We start from the raw sequence: 25682 nt of genomic DNA, 5'->3' as shown, positions 1-25682 counted from the left end.
AAAATAACAAGGATATAAATACCGGTAGTCATGAATATGCCAAACTTTGATCTTTTTTTATATGAATATATGAAGTTTGAAAAAATGTGAATATAAATTGCTGCAAAATCAGCTGACAAGAGCTTTAAAGGTATACATCAAAAGAAGTTGGTTTACAGAAGTTTTATATTCTATTGGTATAAAAGGAAGTAAAACAATTATTTTATTCATTTCCAAATTGTTGTCTGCTCATCTTTAAATTCTGCATCATCCATGATAACACAGTTTTCATATCCCAGACTTACATTACTCAACAACATTGCTCCCTATTGGTGACATTTAAACAGTAAACTTTTATTTTCATGCAGGAATGTTATCATGAATCTGCTGTTTCAGAAACTTATTCATTCTGGGTAATATTTTAAAAAAGTGTACACCAAAATGTTGTGATTAATTCAAAAGGTACTAAACAATGGAAATTCAACCAATGACGTAATGTTGTTTTTATTTTGGATTACGAACAATAGAATAACCCATATTCTTTTAGATTCTAAGGAGGTGAAATGATTAATGTTATTACAGGACATAGTTATAAGTAGAAATTAGGATATTCCACAAATTATGAATACACAGTAAAATTTTCTTAAAAATAGAAAGTATTCTTTGCAGGTTATCTATTATTTTTCAAACTATTTTCTGTATAAATACAGGTGGTTGAAAAATGTTTACTACTATTTGATTATTGCTACAAAATAGAGAACCTTGGACTTGTTGGCTATGCTTGTAAAACTAACATTGCATCCAATACTGCTTTTCGAGGATTTGGAGGACCTCAGGGTATGCTGATTATGGAAACTCTAATGGATGAAGTTTCTTCATTTCTCCATTTAGATCCAGATTTGGTAAAGTGATGAAAATCATGATAAATGTTTTTGATTAGGCTAGAGTTGCTTCCCTTTATTTAATCAGAATAATCCTTCTACCACTGGCATAGCTTTGTCATATTTATCTCCTTTTTCCCACCACTTGCAAAGAACTATCCCCTTTGTATATACATTGTTTTCCTTTAGGTACTTGAGCAGGCCTTATTGATGTTTGAAAATTGTTACAAAATTGAGAACTTGAGACTGACTGGTTATGTGTGTAAAACTAACATCCCTTCAAATACAGCTTTCCGGGGGTTTGGAACACCTCAGAGTATGCTGGTCACTGAAACATTCATGGATGAAATATCTGGTTCCCTTGACCATTCACCTGAACAGGTAACATTGTCACAGAAGACAGGATATGCCTTCAGCTTACAGCTCAATCACTAACACATTGTGAGAAACAATCATCCCTGATTTGGTTAGCGATTAAACAGTAAGGTGTTATGCTTATTTCTTTTTTGCTATAGGTGCTTGAGCATGCCTTATTGATGTTTTATAGTTGTTAGAAAATTGAGAACATGAGACTGAGGCGATAACTCTATTGTATTTTAAGCTCATACAGTATTAATTGGTGATTTGATGGTTACAGATCTAGCTAGATTAATTTTACTAGTGACATGTAAGCGGAATCATCAAATCACCAAATGATGCTGTCAGAGCTTAAAATACAATATTGTTATCTCCCTTTAAATGACACTCAAGATTATAACGTCAAAACATACATTTAATATCTGCAATATATTGTCTGCCCGTACTTTTCATAGCATCAATTGTGACTGGTAACAACTAACATCCCTTCAAATTCAGCTTTCCGGGAGTTGCGAACACTTCAGAGTATGCTGTTAACTGAAAAATTACTGATGAAATATCTGGTTCCCTGACCATTCACCTGAACAGGAAAATTAATAGCAGAAGACAGCTTGTGGCTTTAGCTTACAGCTTTCAGCTCAATCTCTCACTCATTACTGTAAAGTCGAAAATTTTAGCCAGGGGTTTGTGTTTTCTGATTTTGTAATCAAGAGAAATATTTATTCTCTTAAAATGGAAGGCAATTTGATTAAAGTTAGTCCTCCACACTTGCTCGTTGATGTTTATATGTCGCGAGTGGGACCCTAGACATAACCCTCAAACTCTCACGCATGACATATAAAAAATGAGGAACAAGTGCAGCAAACTAATTTTAATGAGAAAAACAAAAGAGGACCAAATGGCAAACAACAGACTACAAAAACCAACATAAATGATCCAGAAGGGTAAGTGGATTCTGTAAAGTTGCCAGATATCTCTTTCCATGAATGTGTTCTTTGAGGAACATCTGAATAACAGACAAGTTAAAGCCAAAATTTAGCTCATATGAACTCACTCAGGTACTCCACAAAATTTAAGCTCATGTAACCACAAGATCAGGTACTTCACAAAACTTAAGCTCATGTAACCACAAGATCAGGTACTGTACAAAATTTAAGCTCATTTAACCACAAGATCAGGTACTGTACAAAATGTAAACTCATGTAACCACAAGATCAGGTACTGTACAAAATTTAAGCTCATGTAACCACAAGATCAGGTACTGTACAAAATTTATGCTCATATAACCTCACGATAAAAGCATATATTACCTCACCATCAGGTACTGAACAAAATTTAAGTTCATATTACCTCACCACCAGGTACTGCAAGTATTAAGCTCATATAACCTCATGATTAGGTTCTGCACTAAATTTAAGCTCATATAACCTGACTATCGGGATGTGCACAAATTTTTTTATCTCTTATAACCTCATTATCAGGTTCTGCACAAAATTTTTGATCTTATTACTAACCTCTGGTACTTTGACCTTATTACTAACCTCAGGTACTTTGACCTTATTACAAACCTCAGGTTCTGTGATCTCATTGCTAATGATTACCTCAACTTCAGTGATTTTATTACTAACCTAAGGTAAAGTGATTTATTACTAACCTAAGGTAAAGTGACCTTATTACTAACCTAAGGTAAAGTGATTTTATTACTAACCTGAGGTAAAGTGACCTTATTACTAACCTAAGGTAAAGTGATCTTATTACTAACCTAAGGTAAAGTGACCTTATTACTAACCTTAGGTAAAGTGACCTTATTACTAACCTAAGGTAAAGTGATTTTATTACTAACCTAAGGTAAAGTGATTTTATTACTAACCTAAGGTAGCGTGACCTTATTACTAACCTAAGGTAAAGTGACCTTATTACTAACCTAAGGTAAAGTGACCTTATTACTAACCTATGGTAAAGTGACCTTATTACTAACCTATTGCTATTCTCAGGTACTCAGACACTACTATTAACCTTAGGTGATATGCCCTTATTACTAACCTTATGTTATGACCCTACTTTTTCCTGTGAAATTGTCATTTGTGAGAAACTGGCCTCTTCTTGAATTCTGTTTCTTCTACTGATAGAGAAAGCTAAAATTATGTCGTATAGAACCGCCAAGTTCTGCAATTCATGAAAACAAGGTTTTTCAATAAAAGCTTAATTTTTTTAAAGCTAGTGTTTACAATTACAAGTACTTTCACAGTGGATAGGCATAATTTACATCTCTGGTATATATTTTATAAATTGAAAGCATATACTACTTTGATTTTTTTTTTAACTTCCATGTTTATTAAATTGAAAAAAAATTAAACATGTAGAAAATATATGTTTTGTTTTCTTAAATTTTTGTTTTCAATTTTTTTTCTTTTTATATAATTTTAATTTATTTTTAAATTCATTTTTTCTTTTTCTTTTTATTATTTAAAAGGGACTGGATTAAAGCAAAAACTGTTATCTATATTTTCTATCGAACCATAGAAGTAAAATATGCCTAAATATAAAAATTTCTGCATAACTATCCTTCATACAAACATATATCAATTCTTTTTGACAAAGGTTTTAGACCGAGGTTTGTTTCACTTAGACAATGCCTATAAGATTGCCAATTTTAAAGCAGTCGGCAGGACATGTAAGACCAATATTCCCTCAAATACTGCATTCAGAGGTTTTGGTGGACCGCAGGGAATGGTTGTTGCAGAAACATTCATAGATGAAGTAGCTACTTACTTAAATTTTTGTCCAAGTCGGGTAGGTATTTTGTTTGGTAAAGATTTAAATATTGTACAGGCTTGATATCTATACTTTCCAGGTTTTATCACCACTTTTGAAAGTTGAAACAATGACGTGCAGTGTGTTGAACATTCTTTAGAGTTGGTCTCATTGGGGTCTAAGAGTGACACCTGATTTGCCAATTTTTTGGTAAATTAGTGTGACATGTGAAAGTCAAATTATTGTGAGTGATAACGGGAAACAAAGTCAGGTTGGTCTCGTGACAATACTAGTATTCTGGAAAATAATTTGTTGACTTTTTCAAAGTTGTCATGTAACAGAGAGTCAGTAATTGGAATGAAGTGGTAAGAATATATATTATTACGGTATATTGCACTTGCTTTACACTGCCTAACAGCCCTTCATTAGCAATGATATTTTAAGATTATAAATCTATTCTATTATACAACATGAATTTTAATATGACGTTCTTTTTTGGCTTTGGAAACAAAGCCATGTTCTAATTCAAATAAAACATAGGCTGCACATGATTAAAGTTACAACGCGCGTCTGGCATATATATAAAATTTAGTCCTGGTATCTATGATGAGTTTATTTACAATTGAAATTACAATGTCTGTTCAAACTCAGTTGTATTTTAAACAACACAGGAGATCAAAATGAACATTTGTGTTGGTGTTGCTTGCTAGGATATTAAATGAAATACATGTATTCCAAAAGTAAGTTTTATACATGTAAGTATTCGTTTTTTATCAAAAAAACGGTTGATTTTCTAAATTGTTTTAACTTTGTCAAATAAAATGGTTGCCTTTTGAATATGTATTATATATCCCTTTCAAAGTATAAAATTTTAAACTTTCCTATTAGAATCAAAACAATTGTATCATGCCATGCTATATGTTCATTTTAACATGGGTAGGAATTATTTTTGCCAACATTTTACACCTCACTAAATGTGCTGATTATAAAAATATTGACAAATAAGAACATTTTGTTTATTCCATCAATCCAATTTAATATAACTTTTGAAATTGTAATATTTTTTTTCAAATTTCCGCCTGATACATTAAAATAATTACGATAATATTTTATTTTATTTTAGAAAAGGTAAATCATGAAAACTTTCTAAAATATTTGTTATTTATTTCACTATCAAGTTCTCAAATTTTAAAACCACATCTGAAATAAATTATGTCTTTATTTAAGTCTTAATTAGATAACTTGAAAAACCTCTAACATATCAATTATTGTACTATCAGGTTCGTAAACTAAACATGTACAACGAAGGAGATCTGACCCACTTTGGACAGGTAGTGGAAGACTGCAACGTAAGAAAATGTTGGGAGGAATGCAAAGACAGGAGCGAATTTATAAAGAGAAAAAGAGATGTGGAAATATTCAATAGGTCAGTTATTTAAGAATGAAGTGTAATCATGATATTTCATGATTTGCATTTAATGGATGAATTTTAAGTTTTAATATTGCATTATATTTCCTTATTCTTTTCTTTATATACATCATATTAGAATTTTTAAATTGTATAGATAAAAACTAAGTTAAAAAAGAATGATTGATATCTTGCTGTAAACTTGCTACTTGTTTTCTATGTTCTCCTCCTGTTGTAGGAGGATGATATCTAAGAAAAGGAAAAAGAAGGGGAACCTAGGGATGGAAGTGGGGAGGGAAATGAGAGTAGAGGGGAGGTTGAAAAAATCATGAAAAGTCAAACAGATTCAAAGTAATGCCAGAATCTCAGAATATACACAGTATATACTGTTGGTCCAACTATGCTATGGTAGTAACCAGTTAGTCACTTTAGCATCATTATTCATTTTAAGAGGAATGCATTGGGAAGATCTGACTTATTTTGTCTCTCGTTTCAGTGAAAACCGATGGAAGAAAAGAGGGATCTGTATGATTCCTACAAAATTTGGTATTGCTTATACAGCTACTTTCTTAAATCAGGTTTGTTTAAAACATCTGATTAAATCAGGTTTGTTTAAAACATCTGATTAAATCAGGTTTGTTTAAAACATCTGATTAAATCAGGTTTGTTTAAAACATCTGATTAAATCAGGTTTGTTTAAAACATCTGATTAAATCAGGTTTGTTTAAAAGATCAGATTAAATGCTTAATGTTATATTTAATGTTTTGCTGTTGCACAAATATTTAGTACTTAAATGAATTGCATCCATGTTTGAAGAAATTTAATGTATATAAACTATCTTTGTAAAACAGATATTTGAGTTTTACATCTAATTAGTAATGTAAAGTTACATTATCAGATTAATGAAAAAATTACTGTAAATAAAACTGTAATCAGAGAAAACAAATCTCTTCTAAGTTTTGATAGATAATAATGCAATTTACATGTATAACTTGGAACAAAGAAAAACAAATTTCGTCAGATGAATACTCTGGTTTATTTGATGACTAACATGTTTTTTGCTGTTATAAAAAAAAAATGAATATAGATAGAAAAGTTTTGTAAGACAAGCATTACTCAAATAGTTCAATCGCACTCCATGTCTGATTTTCTCCTTCTCAAATGCAGCCATCTTAGATCAGCAGAAAATTAATGACTGAATTGTTCAGGTAAAGACAATCTAACTGAAATTTCTGATAATTTTTTAATTATTTTTTTCAATATTTTAATTTGTAATTAAACAATAGAAAGAACATTGTGGTAGGTAAAATTTAATAACTGAAAATTTCTGTAAAGTTTTGGACAGTTATTGTTTTTTGTGTTACAGGCAGGAGCTTTAGTTATGGTGTACAGAGATGGGTCAGTATTGGTCACTCATGGAGGTGTAGAAATGGGACAAGGACTTCACACTAAAATGATACAGGTATATTTTATAAGGTAGTTCCATTGAGGAAAAGAAATATGACAAGGTCTTCACATTCTTGTCATCTCTTTAGGTTTTGATAAGAGGGAGATAGGAAGACAGGGGTATGGAAAAATTGAAAGCAAAAAAAAACTAAAATGCTTGACAAGCTGTTTTATAATTTTATAATCTAACATACATGTTAACAAATAGATATATGGAAAAGTAGTAGATAAAAAGGGGATTAAAATGTTAGCCTTAAGCTGAAAAATAAAAGACACCATAGCCAAAAGAAAAAATTACAAAATAAAACTTTAAATAATTGTATGGGGTAATTGTCTTTGATTGCTTAAAGATGTAACTTAACTAATCAATGAAAGGGCTATTCCATTTAATTCCACCTTATGTAATAATGCTGTATTTTGATTGGATGAGAACCATGGTATTGTAACAAACCTAGGGTTACTATAAACTGTTTAACCATCATTCAGGAGGAGTGGAATCGACGGCAGTGTGAAGAAACAGATTTGTAATAAACATAACAATGATATTTATTTCAACAGTATTTTGACTTCTTCTTTCAATATAATAAACATCAAATACACATTCATCATTCAACAGATAAAGCAATAAATCGGGTGGTCAATATAAAAGGTAGTTGACGGTTCAAGAGATTGATTCAGAATGACATGTTGTTCTACAGGCTCCTATTTATGTGTTTTGGCACTTACTATGACGTTAGAGTAAACATCTAATCGTCCAATCAAAAGCAACGTTTCTTACGTCTTTTGGCTTGAAACGTTCAAGAAGACAATCCGATTTCGTTATTACTAAATAAATACTCATTATTGAGTTGTCCTCATTTTGTCCTTCTTGTCCGAATTTTATTTAAAAGCGAATAAAACCAAAAGGACATTTCTACATAATGCTATTTTTAAACGGACAGTAAATTCCTTTCTCGGTACGGCGTATGAACTTGGGTGTAATTTACATAACCTTACGCATTAGATATATCGCTTAAATAAGATCAATGAAAACCCTGTTCTATCATAAATAAACACAATGTTAATGAAAAGGGAGACACAAACATAATAAATACGCAATTTATCTGCATTGATAAAGTGTTAACTTAAACAAATAATAATATGAGATCGTAAAGTGAAAGTACAAAACGGTGTCATGGCAGATGTAAACAAGTTGAATATCACGACAAGGTTTGTCAAAATAAACCACTATATGAAGAGATAATCAAAGTATTTCATAGGTAAACATTACCAAGATATACATATAAAACTGGCCCTTATCGCTTGCAAAGTACAAATGGTTTAAATCATGAGTATGAAAGTCAATGCATTTATCAGTGTTTGTGCACACCCGAGAAGTTGACCACCCGGCAATATTCAAATAAATATATGTCATATACAATAAATAATACATTAAATAATAACAATAATAAGTCCAGATTTGTCACAATTTCCCCCACCCAAGTCTTAAAATACTCCTGTATTTTCTGGAGGTAACAGTATACCAGTACTTTTATTTTTTGTTTACTTAGTCTCTGTGTTCTTTAGTCTTTAATGGAATATATTCACACTGTTTAATTATATCATCCACACTTCTGTGTCTTCAGGGAAATCATCGTTCTGTCATCTGTAGATAATTTTAACTATTACACTCATAGCAATTTCTGATATGACATCGGACACATTTAAAAACCATAGAGAAACACTAGAGCCATTCACGAATTTCTTCCACTTATCTACAAAAACACTGTATCACTTTAACATCAAATAATAATTTCTGTTGACGCTGCAACTATAATTATTAACTACCTTGGAAATATCACAATATTCCACCAAATTTTCTAAAAAACCCCCTCTTTTCAACCAACTCTGGGGTGATCAGTCCCTATAGGCAAATCTGGGCTACGTTTCTAGAAATATCACATAACAACTGGATGCATTCACAACACTGCACCAATACTTCTTCATATACACTATATCTCAACACATGAATAATCTTATTCATAAAAAAAATAAAAATAACGAGTGATACACATTTAAACACATAAGCACAATAAATTTTGAATGACGTCTTGTCCTCTTCTTTGGTTTTAACTTCACTTCTTGCTAGATTATGAGACACTTTCTTTTATCACTTTTAACCATTTTGTGATATCGTTTCCATTATATTCTGCGAGTCTATCTATGTGAAATACTTTTCCTGCTTTCTTTGTCACTTCAATATTCCGTAATTTATTGGTACTGCACGAATTTAAATAATAAATCTTGTTCTAAAATTTTATCAAGGTAATATCACAAATAATCACATTATTTTCATAAAACATATTTTGCCAGAGTTCTCTTATGTTTGTCCATCAACGGAACCATATATACAAAATCCATTATCTGTTATTTTTCTTGACCCCCTATTTGATTTATTCTGCTATTTATAATTTGAGTCTGAATTTCATTTCCAACATCTTAAAAATCATTTAATTAACATAAAATACGACTTCTGTAACCGTCAACTCCCGAGCTATTGAATAAACGGAAGGTTGTCTCCCTGAACCGTTTCCATAGTTGTATTTGGTCTGACATTTCTAAAATTCTGTGAATTCGGGCGTTTATTCTCCCTAAATTCATGACCATTAGACATAGAACATTGTCTATAAAAATGATCAGGCGAGTCACAAATGAAGCAGGTCCTTTGATTCTGTGTATTGCCCCCATTTTGGTAATTTTTGTGGCAAAATCTAAAGTTGGATCGGTTGTTCGTATTCCGAATCTGATTTTCTAACTTATCCATTCTACTTGAAAGCATTTGAATGGTACTGTCATTATTTGGCTGTTGGGAAATTAATCTGACATTTGGGTCACCATTATTTTGCCATTCCATATCTAATTTATTTTCACTATAATTTTCATAAGAATTAACAGAGCGGACACTAGTTTTCTTTTGACTTGACTCCCCTAAAAGAGCCTCATATCTTTCAATTATATCTACAGCGTCAGCGACCGTTTTACATTCTCGATCTACACATCGACATTTCATTTCTATAGGAATCAACTTGTATAACTGATTGAGCGCCAACACTTCGTGTGCCAATGAATCTAAATTACAATAAGCTTTTTGTACCATCTGGCGGAGGTCATCACCGAGAGCAGCAACTGTTTCACCGGAATTTCTTGTTCTCATTTCAAAACGCGATAACCATCTGTTTTGTTGACGGGCACTTCCGAATCTTTCTTCTAAGCGTCGGACAAGAATACTATAAGGTCGGCGTTCATGTGTAGGAAGACTCATATAAAAAGTTCGTGCAGGGCCCTTTAAACTTGCAGCAAGTGTCAATACTCGATCTTCCGTACTCCATCTGCCGAGTTCTGCACAATCTTGAAAATGCGAAAAATATTCTTCCCAACCATCTGATCCACTATAAGCATCTGGACGAATTGTAGCAGGATTTCCAGCAATCGGCAACTGTTCACGGCAAAATCGTGGTGTATTTCCCCATTTTCGTTCATGAACGCTATTATTTTCAAAATACGAAACACCTTGTTCACTTTCAAAATTCCGTTCCGTCTCTACTGTATTTCTCTGTCTAGCTATGTCGTCTCGTACGTTGTTATTAAATTCACTGTCAATATCACCTTGTCCCTGTTTTGTTGTATTTAATGCAGAGTCTTCATTATTTTTCTCGACCGTTTCACGTTTATCCATATTAAACTCGATTTCTGAATCAGATTCGTCAGACATTGAAAATTATTACTAGTTCACTATAAATATCGTTGAAAAATTAAGATTTCTATTCAAACTTAAAAATCACAGGCGAGATATTCGATCACTGGATGACAATTATTTTTGTCATCCCACTTCTGACACCAAACTGTAACAAACCTAGGGTTACTATAAACTGTTTAACCATCATTCAGGAGGAGTGGAATCGACGGCAGTGTGAAGAAACAGATTTGTAATAAACATAACAATGATATTTATTTCAACAGTATTTTGACTTCTTCTTTCAATATAATAAACATCAAATACACATTCATCATTCAACAGATAAAGCAATAAATCGGGTGGTCAATATAAAAGGTAGTTGACGGTTCAAGAGATTGATTCAGAATGACATGTTGTTCTACAGGCTCCTATTTATGTGTTTTGGCACTTACTATGACGTTAGAGTAAACATCTAATCGTCCAATCAAAAGCAACGTTTCTTACGTCTTTTGGCTTGAAACGTTCAAGAAGACAATCCGATTTCGTTATTACTAAATAAATACTCATTATTGAGTTGTCCTCATTTTGTCCTTCTTGTCCGAATTTTATTTAAAAGCGAATAAAACCAAAAGGACATTTCTACATAATGCTATTTTTAAACGGACAGTAAATTCCTTTCTCGGTACGGCGTATGAACTTGGGTGTAATTTACATAACCTTACGCATTAGATATATCGCTTAAATAAGATCAATGAAAACCCTGTTCTATCATAAATAAACACAATGTTAATGAAAAGGGAGACACAAACATAATAAATACGCAATTTATCTGCATTGATAAAGTGTTAACTTAAACAAATAATAATATGAGATCGTAAAGTGAAAGTACAAAACAGTGTCATGGCAGATGTAAACAAGTTGAATATCACGACAAGGTTCGTCAAAATAAACCACTATATGAAGAGATAATCAAAGTATTTCATAGGTAAACATTACCAAGATATACATATAAAACTGGCCCTTATCGCTTGCAAAGTACAAATGGTTTAAATCATGAGTATGAAAGTCAATGCATTTATCAGTGTTTGTGCACACCCGAGAAGTTGACCACCCGGCAATATTCAAATAAATATATGTCATATACAATAAATAATACATTAAATAATAACAATAATAAGTCCAGATTTGTCACAGTATTTTTCACCAATTTCTATATATTGAGATTTTCTTTTCTCTGCCGGGGTATTTGCCATTAGGGAATTCCATATGCCGGGGTATTTGCTAGCAAATTCCATGGCAGATGGGAAATACCCTAGCAAATACCATGGCAGATGGGGAATACCATGTCTAAAAATAACTCAATGAATTATTTCTGTTCTAATATGACAAATTCATGGTCATTCTAAATATATGGTTCCAGATGAAATATTTAGGATAAAAAGCATCATTATTGAATTTTGACCGAATGACGTAAAAATTCCGGGAATGACGTCATAAATAAAACTCAACGAATTGTCAACCGGTCACATAAAACTGGAATCCACAATAGCTCAGCTGCAGTGTATACAAAAATTATACATTCAAGTCGAAATTTCATATGATACTTGATTATAATAAACTCTCTGAGGTGGAACATTCGGTGGAATTAAACAATTATATCATGCTTACAAGGGGTATTTGCCAAAAATACCGGTTTCGAGGTAATCAAATTTCCCTCGCCTAACGGCTCTGGAAATTTGTACCTCTCAACCGGTATTTTTGGCAAATACCCCTTGTAAGCATGATATATTTGTATAAAAATGTATGTGGGGGGTAGGAAGGACAGTTTAATTATTGAATGTTAGGCATGGGTCTTTTTTCAGTATGTGTCTATCACCATTATAATTTAATTTTGGATGTAACGCGTCTTCTGATTGGCTGACATTATTTTGTTATGAGCCCATATACATAATTTAGTCATGTGACTGTGATGTCATCAACGTTTTTCATGGTTTTCTACGGTTTAAAATGGAATTTAGAATTAAATTATAAGTAATGACTGTAATATTTTTTCTGTCTATTCGAAATAACATAAAAAATGTGGTGCACACTTTTAAATAACCCGCTACACGCGTTATGCAGTGTGCACCAAATTTTTTATGTTATTTCTTCATAAACAGAAAAAATATTACAGTCATTTCTTAAATGCAAAATTATCTTAAAAATGGTTCTTGGTTGCATGGATATTTTTAAAGTCCCTTCCTATCCTCCCTCATACATTCTATTATAATAGCCCTAATAATATCTTCATTTCTTTATATTGTAGGTTGCTAGTAGAGTTCTGAAAATTCCAACTACAAAAATACACATCAGTGAGACTAGTACAAATACTGTCCCTAATACTTCTGCCACAGCTGCTAGTGCTAGCTCTGATCTAAATGGAATGGCTGTTAAGGTAAGACTAACAAAAACTAGCTCTAACTCTGATCATTGTGGAATGGCTGTTAAGGTAAGGCTAACAAAAACTAGCTCTAGCTCTGATCATTGTGGAATGGCTGTTAAGGTAAGGCTAACAAAAACAAGCTCTAGCTCTGATCATTGTGGAATGGCTGCAAAGGATTTAAGTCTAATGGACACAAGACTTAGCTTTGATAGTGTTAAATGGCTGCAAAGGGAAGGAAAAAGAAACAGTTCTATAGATTTGATAATTGTTGAATGGCGGATTTCTTATAAGGCTTAATGACAAACAACTAAATCCCGGTGAATTTCTTAATTGAAAAGATTTACTGGCTTGTGGCAGGATATTCTCTTCAAATCTAAATGGAACTCATAATGATAATAGCTGAATGTCATTGCAGGTAAAGCAGTATTTTGTAAAAATGCAGTATAACTAAATAATATTTTATAATTTTAGGTTGCCTGCCAGACAATCTTAGAAAGAATAGAGCCCTACATCAATGCAAACCCTAAAGGGACCTGGGAAGATTGGGTAAGATGTATTATTGTATTGTGTAAGTTCAATGCCAACCCTAAAGGGACCTGGGAAGATAGGGTAAGATGTATTATTGTAGTGTGTAAGTTCAATGCCAACCCTAAAGGAACCTGGGAAGATTGGGTAAGATGTATTACTGTAGTGTGTAAGTTCAATGCCAACCCTAAAGGAACCTGGGAAGATTGGGTAAGATGTATTACTGTAGTGTGTAAGTTCACTGCCAACCCTAAAGGAACCTGGGAAGATTGGGTAAGATGTATTACTGTAGTGTGTAAGTTCAATGCCAACCCTAAAGGAACCTGGGAAGATTGGGTAAGATGTATTACTGTAGTGTGTAAGTTCAATGCCAACCCTAAAGGAACCTGGGAAGATTGGGTAAGATGTATTATTGTATTGTGTAAGTTCAATGCCAACCCTAAAGGAACCTGGGAAGATTGGGTAAGATGTATTACTGTATTGTGTAAGTTCAATGCCAACCCTAAAGGATCCTGGGAAGATAGGGTAAGATGTATTATTGTATTGTGTAAGTTTACTTCTTCATGTTCTTATTCTGTCCAGGTTTTTAGAAATTACTAACTATAGACTTGTGATATCAAAACAATCAGACCTAGATTAAGTTTTACCCAGAGTTATTTCCCTTGGCATGAGCAACACAATTTTCGAATATCATGAGTTAACCCAAATTTTCAAATTGCTCAATGTTAAGATTTTTATACTAATGTTTTTTTTTTGTGTACACTTCTTTAATAAGTTTTGGAATGGCTTATTTTTACCTGTATTTTTTTTACCAGTAGTTTTCTGAACAGATATTTATTTATTTTCCAGGTGAATTCAGCCTACTTTGACAGAGTGAGCTTATCATCTACAGGATTTTATAAGTAAGTGTATATATAAAGTTGTAAGTTCAGTAAGGACCATGTTTGGTTTCCAATAGTAGGTTCATTGGTTTCAAGATTTGGAAAAAAGTTCAAGTTGATAAATAGACATGCAAGCTAGTGAAATGTTAAAAATTTTTGTCATAATTTTTCAGATTTTGTATAGATTATACATGGGAAATCCAGTTTTGTGTGATAAGTAGATTTCATTCAAGAAATTTTGTTATGGGGTTCTCCATTTTGAGTATATATTTTAATTTTGTTATGGGGTTCTCCATTTTGAGTATATATTTTAATTTTGTTTACAGAACACCTGGTATAACAGGATTTGACTTTGAGAAACAGGAAGGAAGACCATTTAATTATTTCACTTTTGGTGCCAGCTGTTCAGAAGTTGAAATTGATTGTTTAACTGGAGACCACCAGGTAAGAGTGAAATAAATTATCTTCTGTTTGTTTTAAGGAGGTACTAAATGCTTTGACTAAAATAGATTTTCTCTCCTTTAACTTTCAAAAAATTAAGGAGGCTCGCAGGTACAAAAATTTCAGCAAAAAATTAAACATTTTTCTTTTCATTACAAATTATATTGATTACACTATTAATTATAGTTATTAATAACTTTATGATATGGTACAAAAATCAACAAACAAAATCAATTGGTTTGGCCCCAGATCACTTTTAAAATGTTTATATCATCAAAAAAGCTCCAAATTATCTCCCTTTGGTGCAAAAATACCATTTTTTGGCATTAAAATTGAAATACCTTTTTTAACACATCGGTGACCTATATTTTTTATTAATGTTTTCACATAAGCTGTACATGAACTAAATAATTGTAAAATTTAAGCGATTTGGGTAATAAGGTTATTTTTTTTATTTCGATATTTCTCCTATTAGTTCAACAGAAAAAAAGACATTAACAAAAATGTATGCTTCTTTCGGAGGCAGATTGTGAGCTTAAATGAACAGTGACCCCATTTTTTTATTTCATTATTTCTATTCAGTATAAGATAACATTCGTTTATAGAAAAATATAGCAAAATCTTACATTAAAAAAAATGATTTAGACCCGCGAGCCCCCTTAAAAGAAATATTTACTTTAACCTGTTGATAGAAATATAAAAATTTCCAAGAAATTTGAACCAGCAGTTTGTTGAACGCTAAATAGAGCAGCTAAAAAAAATTATTCAAATATGAATCGAAAATGACAACTACTAATGGAATATAGATTACATTGGACATTAAAGGTACTGTCAAATCTGTCAAATAAACAGCACCATTGTAGCAAATCTATAGAAGATTTTATAACATTTTACATAAATTATCTGAAATATCAACTTTGGCATTATAATCAAATAGCATGCCTCATCAAACGTAACAAGAAAGACCTATAATAGCAAGGGTCTGAAAAAGGTCATATTTGCCAGACATGACCTAAGCTGAAAGCTATTTGTTCTTAACCAAACTGAAATTTGAAAAAAGGGCACCAATTTTAAGTCATCGCAAAATAACAGAAATTGTGTAAAAAAAATCTGGTTCCATGGACCTAGTACTGATTTGTTTAATTTCATCAAATTCAATAATAGAGATTTTATGTGAGTTTAGAAGCTGCATTACATTTACAATTATCAACACTAAAGGGGTGGGGGTATAAGTTGACATAAAAAAATTAATTAGAATGTAGGTGAGATAAACCATATGTGTTTTACAATGATAAAAATTCTGTATTTTTTGTAACAGGTATTAAGAACAGATATTGTTATGGATGTTGGTTGTAGTTTGAACCCTGCTATAGATATAGGACAGATTGAAGGAGGCTTCATGCAGGTTTGTCATCAAACATATTTTGTTTCATAATAATAAATTATTTATTTTTTTTAAAGCATTCAATGAAAGATATATTTTGTTTCATAATAATAGCAAGAATAATAGAGTACTAGTTTTAGCAATATTTTTTAAAGAGATCTTGGATATACACCCCAACAATGAAAAAAACAACTATTGTACAGTACAAAAGACTGAAAAATTAACCAATCAAAATACTGGATTTGATGTTTCAAGGACAAATTTTGTACACAGAGTACAAAATAAAGTTTTATAACCAATGGCCTTGCAATGTACACCTATGTTTATCTAAAGGACAATGTTTTTCTGGTACTTTTGAACAGGGATATGGTATGATGTTACTAGAACAACAGAAGATATCTCCTGATGGTTTCCTGTTTACTCGAGGCCCATCTAACTACAAGATACCAGGCTTTGGAGATATTCCAGTAGAATTTAATGTGTCTCTACTCAAAGGCAGTCACAATCAAAAGGCAGTATATTCTTCCAAGGTGTGTTAATCTACTAGGCAATATCCTCGCTGGGCTTCCAAAATGTCGCTTATGACTTTTTTGGCTAAAAATACTTTTTGACACCAATGGTCTGGACGGGAGGAAATCTTTGGTATTACAAAACAACATACAGTTAGACCAATCTAAACTTCTGAAGACCTATTACAAAATTGCCAATGTCAGTTGTTTGTAAAATTTGCTTCAAAAATGCTGTATGAAAACTTGAAAATCGTTGTATAATGACTTTGGGAATAAAATAATTGTATATTTCTTTATTTCTGTGAAAATAATTAAAGTTCTCGGTTAAACCAGAAATGTCAAAGATTTTATTTCACTGCTATTATCAAAAATGTTCAAATTCACATATGACATTTTTGAAGCATGCATTTCGTCAAAATTTCCAAAGCCTGTTTGTGAGATATTCTTTAAAAAATTGTAATTTACAACATTTTGGAAGCCCAGCTACAATATGCTGTAAACCAATAAGTTTTACAAGCGATTTATTTTTTCAATTTTATATATGAATGAAAACCAATATGATTAGTAAAGAATATGTCAAACTTGGATCTTTCCTTGTATAAATATGAACCAGATGCTCCGCAGGGCACAGCTTTATACAACCGCAGGTCTTACCCTGAACAGTTGGGGCAAGTAAGGACACAACATTTAAGCTTGATACAGCTCTGAATTTGGATTGTGATTAAATAGTTGACACAAAATAGGTTTCTGACACAGAATGAATGTGGTCTAAAAACTTAAACTTAGAACTTCAAAAAATTAAATTGGACATTTACCTATTATGGTCCAATATCCAAAATCTAAATACATGGTTAGATTCAGCATATTGAAGAACCCCACATATTCAATTTTTGTTGAAATCAAACAAAGTTTAATTTTTGACCCTTTGGACCTTAATGTAGACCAATTTGAAAAAGGAACAATACTGTGCAATTGAATATTTCTTGCTATTGTGCAAAGCTGTGCAATTGAAAATTTCTAGCTATTGTGCAATATTGTGCAATTAGATATTTCTTGCTATTGCACAATACTGTGCAATTGAAGATTTCTTGCTATTGCACAATACTGTGCAATTGAAAATTTCTTGCTATTGCACAATACTGTGCAATTGAAAATTTCTTGCTATTGCACAATACTGTGCAATTGAAGATTTCTTGCTATTGCGGAATAATGTGCAATTGAAAATTTCTTGCTATTGCACAATACTTAATATAATAATTTTGTACCCCGATTTAGACGAACTTGAAAACTGGGCCCATAATCAAAAATCCAAATACATGTTTAGATCCAGCATATCAAAGAACCCCAAGAATTCAATTTTTGTTAAAATCAAGCTAAGTTTAATTTTGGACCCTTTGGACCTTAATGTAGACCAATTTGAAAACCGGACCAAAAATTACAAATCTGAATACATGGTTAGATTTGGCATATCAGTGAACCCCAATAATTCATTTTTTGATGAAATCAAACAAAGTTTTATTTTGGACACTTTTGGCCCCTTATTCGTTGGGACCAAAACTCCCAAAATCAATCCTAACCTTCCTTTTGTGGTCATAAACCTTGTGTTAAAATTTCATATATTTCTATTAACTTAGGTATACTAAAGTTATTGTGTAAAAAACCAAGAAAAATGCTTATTTGGGACCTGTTTTTAGCCCCTAATTCCTAAACTGTTGGGACTTAAACTCCCAAAATCAATCCCAACCCTCCTTTTGTGGTCATAGACCTTATGTTAAAATTTCATAGATTTCTGTTTACTTATACTAAAGTTATTGTGCGAAAACCAAGAAAAATGCTTATTTGGGCCCTTTTTGGCCCCTAATCCCTAAACTGTTGGGACCAAAACACCCAAAATCAATCCCAACCTTCCTTTTATGGTCATAAACCTTGTGTTTAAATTTCGTAGATTTCTATTTACGTTTACTAAAGTTAGAGTGCGAAAACCAAATGTCTTCGGATGACGACGACGCCAATGTGATAACATTATACGACCAAAAAATTTTTAATTTTTGCGGTCGTATAAAAATTGAATAATCATGAAAACAAATCATCCCAAAATTAATTGAAAAGTGCTATAAAAAGCAAGAAAAAAGGTTTTTCTTATAAAGAGTAGATAAATTTTCAGTGGTTCTTGTACACTGTATTCATCTTACCAACTGTTTTTATACGACCGCAAAATTTGAAAAATTTTTCGTCGTATATTGCTATCACATTGGCGTCGTCGTCGGCGTCGTCGTCGTCGTCCGAATACTTTTAGTTTTCCCACTCTAACTTTAGTAAAAGTGAATAGAAATCTATGAAATTTTAACACAAGGTTTATGACCACAAAAGGAAGGTTGGGATTGATTTTGGGAGTTTTAGTCCCAACATTTTAGGAATTAGGGGCCAAAAAGGGCCCAAATAAGCATTTTCTTGGTTTTCGCACTATAACTTTAGTTTAAGTAAATAGAAATCTATAAAATTTTGGTCCAAATGGGGGTCCAAAATTAAACTTTGTTTGATTTCATCAAAAATTGAATAAATGGGTTCTTTGATATGCCAAATCTAACTGTATGTAGATTCTTAATTTTTGGTCCAGTTTTCAAATTGGTCTACATTAAGGTCCAAAGGGTCCAAAATTAAACTAAGTTTGATTTTAACAAAAATTAAATTCTTGGGCTTATTTGATATGCTTTATCTAAATATTTACTTTGATTTTTGATTATGGGCCCAGTTTTCAAGTTGGTCCAAATCAGGATTCCATATCAAGTATTGTGCAATAGCAAGAAATTTTCAATTGCACAGTATTGCACAATAGCAAGAAATATCTAATTGCACAATATTGTGCAATAGCAATTAATTTTTAATTGGAGTTATCTTTCTTTGTATAGAATAGTAGTTGATAATATATGTTGGAAATTTGCCAGACATGACTATGATGTCATTTTCTATTTTTATTTGCCAATAACTTTATGTAAATAACTTCATTGGGAATTTGCCAATATAAAATGTTGCTGATGAAGCTTTTTTTCCTTATCTTATCTAAAATGTTTTTAGATAATGTATGTTGGACATTTACCAGACATGACTATGATGTCATTTTCTATTTTTATTTGCCAATAACTTTATGTAAATAACTTCATTGGAAATTTGCCAATATAAAATGTTGCTGATGAAGTTTTTTTTATTGTTTTATACAATAAACAATGTATATTCACTTTTACTACCAACCAATCTTTACCATTCAGTGATAACAAGCACTTTATTTTACATTTTAATATTTTATGATGTATTTAAAAGAGTAGTTATTGTTGCAAACTCCATTAGAAATTTGAATTGATATCAGTTTTGGAAAAAGGGAAACGGGGATGTGAAAAAAAAGGGGGGGGGGTTAAATTTTTCTCATTTCAGATTTCATAAATAAAAAGAAAATTTCTTCAAACATTTTTTTGAGAGGATTAATATTCAGCAGCATAGTGAATTGCTCAAAGGCAAAAAAAACTTTTAAGTTCATTAGACCACATTCATTCTGTGTCAGAAACCTATGCTGTGTCAACTATTTAATTTTAGATTTAAAAAGTTTGAAGAAGAAATCTTTAATTGATTTGTAAAATCTTGACATTTGTTTTGTGTAAAAAAAAAACATGTAATGTCAAAAATTTGATCACAATCCAAATTCAGAGCTGTATCACGCTTGAATGTTTTGTCCATACTTGCCCCAACTGTTCAGGGTTCAACCTCTGCGGTCGTATATAGCTGCGCCCTGCGGAGCATCTGGTTTTCAAATGCTATAGACACACATGTTCAACAGATGTTGGATTTTTTTCCCCCAACAATCAACATTTCCAAATAAGAGGATCCTAAAATAGAGGGAAAGGGACTATGTACAAGTTTTAGCTGTATCTGTGAAGATAGATACAACATAACAAACAAATCTATGAACATTGAAATATCATAGACATTAAATTATGTTTCTAAAATTCTTTATTTAATGAAGTATTTATGTCAAATTCTTTATTTGATGAAGTATTTATGTCAAATTCTTTATTTAATGAAGTATTTATGTCAAATTCTTTATTTGATGAAGTATTTATGTCAAATTCTTTATTTAATGAAGTATTTATGTCAAATTCTTTATTTGATGAAGTATTTATGTCAAATTCATTTATGTCAAATTCTTTATTTAATGAAGTATTTATGTCAAATTCTTTATTTGATGAAGTATTTATGTCAAATTCTTTATTTAATGAAGTATTTATGTCAAATTCTTTATTTAATGAAGTATTTATGTCAAATTCTTTATTTAATGAAGTATTTATGTCAAATTCTTTATTTTTTGCAGGCCATTGGAGAACCACCATTATTTTTATCAGCAGCAGTATTTTTTGCTGTCAAAGATGCTATTAGATCAGCTAGAGTTGATTCTAAACAAGACATCAACTTTACCCTTCATAGCCCTGCTACTGCAGAGAGGATCCGAATGGCTTGTAAAGATCAATTCACAGAACAGGTACAGAATTGATTTATTACTGTGGAGTCATTATTATTTGTTAGATACCATATTTTGTGGCTTTTGTTGGTGTAGGTGAACCACAAAATTTAATGTTTATTGAATGACAAATTTTCTATAGGCTTGTAGGCAAATTTTGACAAAACCAGGAAATTAGATAATTATAAATATGTAATATGTATTTCTTAATCCATGTTTTCAAAATTCCATGTGGTTAGTCCTTAATCCACGAAAATTGGTACTCACCAAAAAATGAATCCACCGTATGACAATCAGCAAACTGATTGCTCAGATTTATCGGTGCTTGTGAAATGTCAGCTCATTCAAGATTGTTCTTAGTAAATGGTAATAAGATATGTATTTAAAATATTTTTCACTTTGTTGTGAGCATTTAACCTAAAAAGTAAAATCACAAAAATACTGAACTTAGAGGAAAACCAATTTGGAAGTCCATAATCTCATGGCAAAATCAAATAACAAAATGCATCAAAAACGAATGGACAAGAACTGTCATATTCCTGACTTGATACAGGTATTTTCAAATGTAAAAAATGGTGGATTAAACCTGGTTTTATAGCGCTAACCCTCTCACTATTTTTTTATTTTTTTTTTTAAATTTACCTTACACAAATATTTCATCCTTTGTTTATACAAAACTGTGAAATTCAATGAGGAATACAGTAAATATTAACTGTCAGACCTTTTTGGGCCCAAAATTTGATAACCATTTATGTTGTATAATAACTGTTATGATCTTGCTTGAAAGGATTAGGTATGCAGACTTTACTATGCTCCTCAATAATGCGTTTACAGTAAGTATGCAAGTCATTTATGTGCATTCATTACAATTTTTTTTAATATTTACAGTTTCCTGAACCTGAAGAAGGGAGTTATAAACCATGGTTTGTGAATCTTTGAAGACTGCTGATTGGTGGATAACCTTGGTTTGTGAATCAATGAGGACTGCTAGTTTGTGAATCTATGATGACTGATGATTGGTGAATAACTGTAAACTCATAATAAACCATGTTTTTGGATTTCAAATTACTACAAATTGGTGGATTACTGACTCATTATAAATCATAATTTATGAATCCGTAATGACTTCAATCAGTTGGTTTTAATACTGTGGACTTCTTTGTGAATCAAAGATGCATAAAAACTTTACAACTGTATTTTATTATTAAAGTTTTTTAAGTTATTATTTTAAAGTTGTTAACCTGTAATCTTTGTATGATAGAAGAAATGCTGAATTTTAATATTTTTACATTAAATGAAAATAATTATTCTTCTTGAAGAATTTAAATGTATGTTTGTTAATGCCCAAGCCACTCATCAGAATGGGACATAAACTGTGTAAAAACATGTTTGTCATTCTGAAACCAATATTTTTCTAATTTTTTTTCTGTTAAGACTGTTGATATCAAGTTGATTTTTTTAGTTTTTAAGATGGTATTACAAATCTAGTTTGTTATATATCAGATGTAATTAATTCTTTTTATGAATGTGGATACTGTATGGTGAAACATTTTTCACAGTAAGGGCATTAGAATACAGCTAGCTATATATATTTTAAATGTTATGTGTTGGGATTAAGCTGAAAATAGTATTTATATAGAGAGTTATTTTGATGAAGAATTGTTATAATTGATAATAATAATTATTTTAATTAACCAGTTTTCAGGGACCAATTTATGCAATTTTTATTTCTTTCTCAATATTTTTGAAAGTTAATGATCATGAGCAGATAGATACATACAGGTATTGTTAATTGAGACCCTTCAATTTTTTTAACAGTCATTCAATAAGGCTCTATGTCACCAGTGGAGATGTTATCAAATTCTGAATTTAAGGCATGAAGTCAAAATTTTAAATGTGTAAAAGGTTTGCAAAAAGTACAAATCACTCTTTGATTGATCTAACACCATCTTTTTTCGTGTCATTTTTCCATTAGGGGACGTACATATACTTAATTGGAAGTATTTTTCAGATTTTTATGGAATTTTATATTCTGTTTTGGTATATCTGTGATGAAGACAGATTGACTGGCTTGCAGCTTCAAAGGTGCTTTGAATTGTGTGTTAAGGATGCATAAAATTAACATAACATATAGTGTATACCATACATTGCTTTTTACTCAAATTTTTCAAACTGCAAGGTTGAAATAGTTTTTTGAGGTTAAATTGTATTTATAATTAATGAAATGCATTATCTTAACAATTTTATTTGTAAAACTTTTTGAGATTACATAACCAGAATGGAATAATCAATGAATATTATTTTTCAGACTTGTCCTCAAGAAAACAAGTTAAATGACTGGAATTTTTGACTATTTTACAGTGATGACCATTCTGTCCTAAATTGTATTTTCTGACCAATTCATCATATAGATATGTAACAATTAATCCGTCTATTATGTTTTTCTAGTCTGTTTAATTAATTTATATATTTTACTGGAAATGTGTTTTACTACGATAAGTTATAAGTTTAGCTAACAGCATTTTACACCATGTTTAAAACTATCATTGAAAGTGTTTTATCCTTAAAAGATCAAAATAATAGTTAATCATAATCCTAGTCAAATTGAACAAATTTTGTATGGTCAATTATTATTTATAATTTTTTCTTCAATTACCATAGTTTTTCTGTTGACTTTTTCTTGTTGAAAGGACTGGCAAAAATTATAATCACACAACTTGTCTGTAATCCGGTATTTCTTTTTCAATGATAGTTTTAATCAGGGTGTACATATATATATATAGCCTTATATACATAGAAAAATATATAAACTATGCTTGAAGTTGTATTACATATACTTAAACTAGCAAACAAATTTTAGTCTTAAATGGTCATTTTGAATTTGACATCATCTGAAAATCTGAGCAATAAATTCTTCAGTCATGTTCAGTAAATTTTCAGACTTAACCCCTGCAGTAAATTCAGTATTGTTCAAACAATAAGCTTGAAGTCAATTTGGGTACTGTTCATTAGCTTTTCAGATTATTCAGTATGATGTAGATGTGTACTGTATAAAACAACTATAGAACAGCCTGAACGTAAACTTAACAAATCTTAATTGACTGCAAGCAATCAAATTCACCTTTTCAGAATCTAAAGGACTGTGGGTAATCTCATTGTACGTACACCAAAATGGAAACAATGTTACGTCATTGGTTAAATTCGCCTTTTCAGAATCTAAAGGACTGTGGGTAATCTCATTGTACGTACACCAAAATGAAAACAATGTTACGTCATTGGTTAAATTTCCATTGTTTATGACATTTTTAACCAATCCGGACGTGTTGGTGTACACTTTTGGAAATATTACCCAGTATGCATTAGATTCTGAAATGGCGAATTGTCTGAAGTGTTTAAGATGTAACATTTAAAATGTTCACTGACCTCTAACTGTGGTATTTTCAGCAGACATAATTCTATCAAAGTGTGAAATTTGGGATTGATCCATTGCTATCGAACTAAGTTTAGTTTTGTTTCCTTGGTTTTTGTAGATGAATTTATAAAATAAATATGATGCTAATGTATATGCTGAAAGATATTAAGCAGAAGTATTTATATCTATATAGTGTAGACTTTTCTTTTTGCAGTTGTATCTATCTACACTCACATGTAACATTGTTATTTGTGTTAATCTGTCTTAGTTTTTGCAGGACAATTAATTCTCTGTAATAAACAATTATAACCTTTGAACAAAATCCAATAGTTAATAAGTTTGTCGTTTGAAACAAATTATTAGACAGCCTTGACAAATTTTGATACATAAACTAATACTATTTTGAATGCCATTCATCTTTTGTTCATTCGATCAAAGTTCTTATTGTCAAAGATGTTTACAGAGAGAACATTTTATAAAAGGGCAAGTTTTTTTAAACTCACTCAAAGATATTTGGTCTTTTGGGTTATTCCAAAATCTCAGCAGATACTTTTAGTACTTGGACTGTTCCATTATATTTATAGGGTTGACACCTATATGTTTTATCAGTTATCTTTTTAGAAAGAATTCAGTAAGCGAATATAGCTTTAAGCGAAAAATATTTAATTTTGATAACTTCAATATATACAAAGGTCAAAGTTGAATATATATGCGCGTACTACAATCTAAGTTTTATTTAGGCTAATGAAGAGTCTATATATAGCATTTATAAATGTGTATTGAGTTTGATTGATACATTGATATGTACTCCATAGCTTGTATAGATGATTTGTTTGTTTGTTATGCTTACTATATATTTTGGGAATAAAAAATTTATCAAAGCTATAATATTGTGCTGTTTTGACTTTTGTCCCTGGTTATGGGGAGGGTTGAGTGCTATCAAACATGACTTCGTCAATGACTTCGGTTGTATCTAGATTATAGGCCTGTCGTATCAAATATGACTTCAATGCCTGTCGTATCAAACATGACTTCAATGACTTCGGTTGTATCTAGATTA

At 31.1% G+C, this 25682-nt stretch overlaps 1 protein-coding gene across 3 annotated transcripts in view; it reads left to right on the top strand.

Annotated features, from left to right (window-relative positions):
- The window catches only part of LOC143069569 (xanthine dehydrogenase/oxidase-like), a 79136-nt gene extending 53626 nt beyond the window's left edge, over positions 1 to 25510 (top strand). Inside the window, exons 24-35 of one of the 3 annotated variants that reach the window (XM_076244269.1) lie at positions 3819 to 4010; positions 5252 to 5397; positions 5876 to 5957; positions 6747 to 6842; positions 12847 to 12975; positions 13435 to 13509; positions 14338 to 14390; positions 14696 to 14813; positions 16129 to 16215; positions 16557 to 16724; positions 21064 to 21231; positions 22099 to 25510. In XM_076244269.1, coding sequence (XP_076100384.1) covers positions 3819 to 4010; positions 5252 to 5397; positions 5876 to 5957; positions 6747 to 6842; positions 12847 to 12975; positions 13435 to 13509; positions 14338 to 14390; positions 14696 to 14813; positions 16129 to 16215; positions 16557 to 16724; positions 21064 to 21231; positions 22099 to 22149 — 1365 coding nt within the window. In that variant the 3' untranslated portion in view covers positions 22150 to 25510. Of the gene's footprint in view, positions 1 to 689; positions 882 to 1049; positions 1242 to 3818; positions 4011 to 5251; positions 5398 to 5875; positions 5958 to 6746; positions 6843 to 12846; positions 12976 to 13434; positions 13510 to 14337; positions 14391 to 14695; positions 14814 to 16128; positions 16216 to 16556; positions 16725 to 21063; positions 21232 to 22098 lie in introns of all 3 variants that reach the window. The other 2 variants (XM_076244270.1, XM_076244271.1) reach the window with 2 other exon arrangements.
- The last annotated feature ends 172 nt before the right edge of the window (positions 25511 to 25682 follow it).

The sequence above is a fragment of the Mytilus galloprovincialis genome, chromosome 3, assembly GCF_965363235.1.
Source record: "Mytilus galloprovincialis chromosome 3, xbMytGall1.hap1.1, whole genome shotgun sequence".
NCBI classification, from domain to species: Eukaryota; Metazoa; Mollusca; class Bivalvia; order Mytilida; family Mytilidae; genus Mytilus; species Mytilus galloprovincialis.
The sequence above is the reverse complement of the archived record's forward strand: the minus strand, read 5'-3'. Positions and strand labels throughout refer to the sequence as shown.